Source organism: Pristis pectinata, chromosome 12 (assembly GCF_009764475.1).
Source record: "Pristis pectinata isolate sPriPec2 chromosome 12, sPriPec2.1.pri, whole genome shotgun sequence".
Lineage (NCBI taxonomy): Eukaryota > Metazoa > Chordata > Chondrichthyes > Rhinopristiformes > Pristidae > Pristis > Pristis pectinata.
The window spans coordinates 31,875,552-31,882,566 of record NC_067416.1 but is presented as its reverse complement, the minus strand read 5'-3'; the positions used below and the strand labels follow the sequence as shown (position 1 = coordinate 31,882,566).

Here is a 7,015-nt window from a genome sequence, read left to right as displayed (position 1 = left end):
TTCGAAGAGTCGGTTGAATTAAGAGATGGGTCTGAATTAGGAGCTATTTTCTGGTTTTCGTGAATTAATATTAACCACAGCGGAGGAAAGTGGTGTTTCGTGTGGACCCAGGCCTAACACAGGGGTTCCCCTATGGAAAGGAAACCACGTGAGTGGGACTAGCCGTTCCACAGGTTGACAAAAAATGAGCAGAGCGAATGCCACTTCTCGGCACAGTAAGTGTGGGACAGCTCCTCCTGAAACTCGGGGTCATCATCGCTCATTTCGCCCAATGCGCTCTGGCCATCGCTCTTTGTGGATTCGGAGGCCTTAGATTTACCCCGTTTCTTTTCAAACAGGGTTTCAGTAGAGTTAACACGCACCAGTGCCAGGGCTTTCTCAGCCGGCACTTTCCCCAAAGCCTTCTTGCGCCCGGCACTCTTCGAATAAACCTTGTCTTCCCGCTTGCTGGGGTTCCAACTCTTGCCCTTCAATTTCATTTGAGATTCTGTCGGTGCCTTTTTGCAGATCCGCGTCTTTAAGGTTTTATCTCCCTCGCAGGCGTGTTTCTTCCTCTTCACTTTGCCGATCGCCTGTTTCCAGTACTGGGCAGCTTTAGTGTTGTAAGTGGGGCAAGACTGCGGCCTCCCCGTGTAGTTACACCAGTAGCTGCCGCCTTGGTAACTGCAACTGATTTGCAGAGTTAACTCTCCCTCTCCAGTGACATTCCAGGAACACGCATGGTTATCTTTCGTGGTCAGCGCACCTCCAGTTGGCAAGGATTTCCCTTTTCGCTTTTTACTCGGTCGATTTAACTGTTCGTTGCTATCTCCGCTCTTCGCTCCTTCTCCCGGCGAGAAGGTGAGACACAGCAGGAAGAGAAACAAGAAGGGAACGCACAGGAGCTTCATAGCACAGGCTGGTTCCCGGGAAGCTGCAATTAATGATCGGTCCGAGCCCGGGACGGGAATGCGATGTTTCCTATCGAAATACTCTGAGAGAGGAAAAAATCACTTTAATTCGAAATATAAACATGAACATGATATAATTGTTTACCAATAAAATTATGTGATTAGGTAATGAATCTAACCGTCCAACACAAACTATCGGAACCAATGTGGAGTCCAACTGAACTTGAGTTCTTCGGAAATAAATCGCTTTGGTAACTACTGGAGCCCTTGCAATGAAGTCGGTGGACTACTTCTGTGTAAACTGCCCCTCATCTTCCCAAAACATTGGCCAGATTACGTGACATTGTACACGCGGGGGCATAGTTAGATCGGAAGTTGGCGAGCAGTCGAAATGATGAACAGAGGGAAATTCTCATAATACTTTGCAATCTATTTTTCTTGTCCTCCGAGCATCATTTACCAGGCGGGTCAGATCCCCGACGGTGCATCTCAATACTTGGGTGAAATGAAGAATACCTTCATCCCACAACCAGTCCAGATCAGGATTTACTAAGTGGACTCCCCATTACTCTCTCACGGTCCCTGCTTGAACCCGTTGATTAGTAAAATTGTTCTAGTCCCTTAACTTTTTCGTTAAAATATTGGTAAACTTCTAACAAAGTGCTAGGAAAGTTGAACAATAACGTGAAATGTTTTTCGTCAGCATCAACAGGCATCACCTACAGACTAAACGTTTACTCACCGTCCACCCAGTGAGAGTCGCTCTGTGAGTGACCTGCAGAGCCGCAGTCTCACCTCCAGGAATGCAGACTGTATGCAAAGCAGCGGCTGAATGCATCTCCGATTGGGCAGAAGTGCCCAGAAACCACCCCCTTAACATTCCTTCCAGCCGTGGGGGGAATAAAAGTTGTCACGACTCTACAGTCATCCCACCCGGTCCGCCAGACTCTGAATGAAAAACAAGTTCAGCTTTTCTCCTTGACAAAAGTGATTTCTTGAGCTTTCGGAGCGCGGGGCCCATGTTTCAGTTTAAAGCCGGTTAAACTGATTTTATTTGACTCTTACTTGTAAATATGCGAATGACTTTCTATATTATACGGTTGGCTATCATTCGGTGTAAATGCGATGGTTTATTGAAAAAAGTGAACACACTAACTCAGCGGTTAGTTAAAATTAGGGTCATATCCAATCTATAGAGTCCATCTCGCTATTTCACCACTGTGTTGGGTAAGGAATTTCAATAGGGGCTTATGTTACATGTGAGAAAGAAAGGACTGAAGATGCTGGAATCTAAATGAAAAACACGATGATGCTGGAGGAACTCAGCAGGCCAGGCAGCATCCGTGGAGAAAAGCAGGCGGTCAATGTTTCAGGTCAGGACCTGCTACCAGAAAGGTTCTTTTGGATCTCAAAGATAGAGGTATCTGGACACACAGTCTTTGTACTTTAAAAAGGAGAACTTTATTTACAAAGACCGACGTGGGAACAGGATGTGAAGGAACAAATGCACCCTCGCAACACTCGCACTCGGATGATCGCGAAACATTGGGGAAGTCACAATAGGGGTGAAGTGCACACACACTCACACACACACACACACAGATGCAACAAACTAGTACAAATGATCAGGGAACGAACAAATACGTTGTCTGAACCCCCTGAATCTGGACAAACAATGGCTCTACGCTACTGGGAATCTACTTAGGACACTCCTAGACCCCTGTGGAAGCGCACCCTCTCACCTGTGGTCTCAACCCCGGCAGCAATCGGAAAAGAGGAAAAGCTGCCCACGTGTACCATCTTTTATAGGACTGGAACTGGGTGGAGCCCGCTCAGGTAATTCAAACAAGCCAATGATTCAGGGTCAAGAACAAAGTGTGTTACCAAGCCAATCCTTAGGTGTGCTCTTAATGGGTGGGGCAGAGCCGAACCCTTGATTGACAGTGGTGTAGCTTCCGACCCGATGGGCAATGCTATCATCCAACCATGGGGGTCAGTAGTGTTGTCACTGTCATCTAACAGCCATGGCATTTCATACTACAGGACCCTTCTTCAGGACTGAAGATAGGAAAAGTGGAAGCCCAATATAAAGGAGGGAAAAGCAGAGCAGTGATAGGTAGACCAAAGAGGGGAGGTGGGGTGGGCACAAGGTGGTGATAGGTAGATGCAGGTAAGAGATAGTGATAGGCAGGTGCGGGGGAGGAGGGGAGAGCAGATCCACAGGGGGATGGGTCAAAGGTAAGGAGGGAAAAAGGGGGGTAGTAAAAAGAGAGATAGGCTAGGACAGGGAAGAAGAGAAGAGGCATGGTTATGTTACATGTTATTGGGGTAGTGAAAGCATCCCATTTAGAATGTCAAGTTGTCGGCATTTTTAAGGAAAATAGTGATGTAAAGAAACATATATGATTTAATTTCACATAACACACACAAAAAAACTAAGTGTCTTAAATACTTTCAGTCACCAATGCAGCATGTGTAGTTATTTTGTGAAGGTTCCTGCTGAACGCCTCATGTACCGAGCAAGTATAGTGCACGTGTTATAAAAATACATTTAAACCTCTGAATAGCAATACCCCGAAGGAAATTCCAGCGTCCCATTTATTAAATTGTTCTGGCCAAGCGATCACGAATGTGGACTGACATGAACAGATTGGATGGAAAGTGATTCCTGAGAAAATTCGCTATATAAAAGAATGAGCCTTCAATAACCCGTGTTAATTTGCGGGATATAAATCTTGAGATACGACGCTTGTCCCGTATATCTGCTTCTCTATAAAAAGTGCATTAACCCACAACCTAACAAGGATTTATGGCAGGGCTTAAATGTGAAAAGTTAAAGTTCTGAAAAGAACTAATTATCTCTTCAAATACGGCTTTCCCCCATACAACTTGCTTCATTTTTTGCCACATTTTCACAAATCCCGAGTTTTTGTCCATTAAAAGTTACCATGTGGCTGTTTCTCACACATTTCATTGCTGCAGGTTTGTAACTTTAAACTGGTTTGTAAAGTATTTTGCAAATTCACACACAATCAAAAATATGTATATTCAAAGTATAATAGTCACTTGAAATCTACATTAATGTTCTGAAAATCTAGTGCAGTGCAAAATTGTTTCATGCTATTTTGAGTTTACAAACAATAGCAAAAACCCAAACAAGCTTCTCATTGGACTGGAGCTAAACTACAGGATGAATGGGAAATGGTTCAATCTGTGTCCACTTCAGAACTAAGATCAATCCAACCTCAGTCATTGAGCTGCAGTAAGCAGCTATTGATTGTGCATGCATTGGTTGGGAAGCTGGACCCCAAGACAATGTTGACTCATTGACTGAGATATGCAAAAGACTAGGTCTTACATTAATCATCCATAAAGCAAAAGTCGTTGAGCACCTGCCACATGACACTGTCCCTCCCGACAAACATCTTCACAGAAAACATGGGAGCCCTTGACTGTCTGAAGAAAGGTGTGTTCAAGACCTCAAACCCAGCAGCAATCTCCACTCATCTGTATGCCTCAGAGATCTGGACTACCAACAACAGGTATCTTAAACTATGGGATAGGTACCACCAGTGCTGTATCCACAAAATCCTTCAGATCCATTGCCAGGATAAGCAGACCAAAGTCAGACTCTTCTCCCAGGTCAACATCCCCAGCATCAAGTCTCTATTCAAATATACGAACTCCAAAGGGGGTTTTGGAGTTGGTATGGAACATCAACACCATGTTCAACACAGGTTCAGCACAGCAAAATAAGAGTAGGATGAAGGCATTTGGCCCCTCAAGCCTGGCCCACCATTCAATGCAATCTCCCCATTCCTCAACTCCTCTCTATGCCAGTCACGCATAGCCCTCAATTCTCCAATCTTTAAAGAAATTATCTACCTCCTTTTTAAATACCTTCAGTGATCTGACTGCCACAACCCTCCCGTGTAGAGGAATCCAGCGAATCGCCATCCCCAAGACGTTCCTAAGAAGCACTTCAGTTTTAAATGACTGCCCTTTGCCATGTAACTATGTCCCTCATTCAAGACGCTCCAACTAGTTGAAACATCTCAAAATCAACATTATCATGTTTTCTTAGGATCTGATATGTTTTAAAAGATCCATCCTCATTCATCTAAACTCCAAAGAATACAGATCCAACCTCTTTAGCTACTTGTGAATGGACAACCTCTTGCCCCAGGAATTAGCTGAGTGAATCTCTTCTGAACTGCCTCCAATACTGGTCTATCCTTTCTTAAATAAGGGGACCAAAGCCAATCACAGTACTCCAAGACCATGAACATTGACATTAATACTTGTCTATTTCTAAATTCCAACCGCCCCCCCCATATTAAAAGCCAATCACAGTACTCCAAGACCCTATACATTGACATTAATACTTATCAATTTCTGAACTCCAACCCCCTCCCCCGCCCATTAAAGGCCAATATGTCATTTGCTTTCCTAACTACTAGCATCACCTAGATGCTAACTTTCTGTGTTTCATGGACAAGCCCACCTACATCCCTGAGTGCTCAAGTCATTTGCAATCTCTTTCCATTTAGGTAATAGTCTGCCTTTTGATTCCTCCTACTGAAGTGCATGACCTCACACTTTCCTGCACTCATCTCTTTTTGCCAACCTTTTGCCCAATCACTCAAATTATCTTTATATTGTTGCAGAGTCTAAATATCCTTATTGTAGCCCTCCCACCCCTTGTTGTGTTGTCAGCAAAGTAAATTGAATTTAATACAGTGAAGAGTAAGGTTATTCCTTTGCTAGGAGGAAGAATTCACTTATTTTATAGGAGGTTGCTAACTAACTGGGCTAGAGAAGTAAGGAGATCTGGGAACAGAGAAACATAAACCACTGAAAGTAGCTACAGAATTAAAAGGGCTGCAGAAGGTGCAAACATAGTACTATGGTTCGTGCTTAGGGAAATACAATACAAAAGGAGTGAGGCCCTCTTACATTTATGTAGAATTTTTGCTAGATCAGAGCAAGTGCTATGTGGTGTCCTGGTCTCCATGTTACAAAAAAAGAATTACAGAAGATATTTTCATGGCTACATAAAGAATTGAGAGTGTATAACCATCATAAAAGATTGAAGTAGCTAGGGTTCCTTTCACTGGAGAAAAAGGCTCAATGGATACAATTATGAATGTCATCAACAGAGTGGATGTGGAGAAACAGTTACCACATTGCTGAATCTGGAAAATGAGGGAATAAATATTGGATAGCCACTAATGGATCCAATCAAATATTTAGGGGAAATTACTTTGCACACTTTGTAGTAGGGGAAGAGGACTTTTTGCACGTTGTTGGAAGATTATAGTGATGATGCATTAAGAAACGTTTTGATCCATAAATGAGGGAAAGAAGAATAGTACACAGGAAAGATGGCAACTGGCAGGAGGCTAATGAGGATCAGAAGAGCTAACATAGACCCAATTGTGTAAATGGGCTTTTTCAATGCCGTTACTTCTATCATTTAACTGAAATTTATGACAATCAGAACACTACCATTATTTGGGCAAATTTATCAATTTGAAGGATTAATATTGGATTCAGTGTCCTAAAAGTCTGCATTCTGATTATGTCATAAATTTATTGCAAATATTATTTCAAAATCATTGTAACATTTAAGTTTTTATGTACGTTTTAATTGGGACATTCATAAAAAAAGCAATACCTTTGGGTAAATAGATTTGGGTAAATTTGTGAAAGTTAAGATTTTAATCATTGTTTTGAATGAAAATGGTAATAACACCACCTCCTGTTTGAAATTAATAAGTAAGGATTACGGAGAAGCATAAATCCATATCGCATTTAGGATAGGAAGAGGACAAATTATTTTACTCAAGGGAACTGTTTTCCCGTGTGGTGGTCGTCCTGCAGGACAGGGCCACCTGGTGGCTATGTATTGTGTTACAGTGAACAATTGTCCATTGAACTATTGTCCATTTTTTTCTAACCCTGCTGAAGCCCGGCACTACTGACCAATTTTAATACCTTACCTTAGTTAACAAAAAATAAAGTTGTATCAGAATCACTATAACCAATAATTTTATAACATGGTTTCTAACTAAAATCAAACATTTATTAAAATATGGATAATATTACCAGAGAATCCATCCAAA

The 7,015-nt window shown here is 42.3% G+C and overlaps 1 protein-coding gene across 2 annotated transcripts; it reads right to left on the bottom strand.

Moving 5' to 3' along the window:
- Nucleotides 1-6: 6 nt before the first annotated feature.
- Nucleotides 7-1,759, bottom strand: LOC127576826 (fibroblast growth factor-binding protein 2-like). 2 transcript variants are annotated; one of them, XM_052027607.1, is made up of 2 exons: nt 1,633-1,759; nt 7-973 (listed from the first exon to the last, which is right to left on the bottom strand). In XM_052027607.1, the coding sequence occupies exon 2, from the start codon at nt 888-890 to the stop codon at nt 159-161; it is 732 nt and encodes a 243-aa protein (XP_051883567.1). In that variant the 5' UTR covers nt 891-973; nt 1,633-1,759; the 3' UTR covers nt 7-158. The 2 variants fall into 2 exon arrangements, with proteins under 2 accessions (XP_051883567.1, XP_051883568.1); XM_052027608.1 differs by lacking the exon at nt 1,633-1,759 and adding an exon at nt 1,070-1,142.
- Between the last annotated feature and the right edge of the window lie 5,256 nt (nt 1,760-7,015).

Bases quoted from the DNA above. Each gene is read 5' to 3' on its own strand.
- LOC127576826 (XM_052027607.1), bottom strand. From the start codon at position 890: ATGAAGCTCCTGTGCGTTCCCTTCTTGTTTCTCTTCCTGCTGTGTCTC.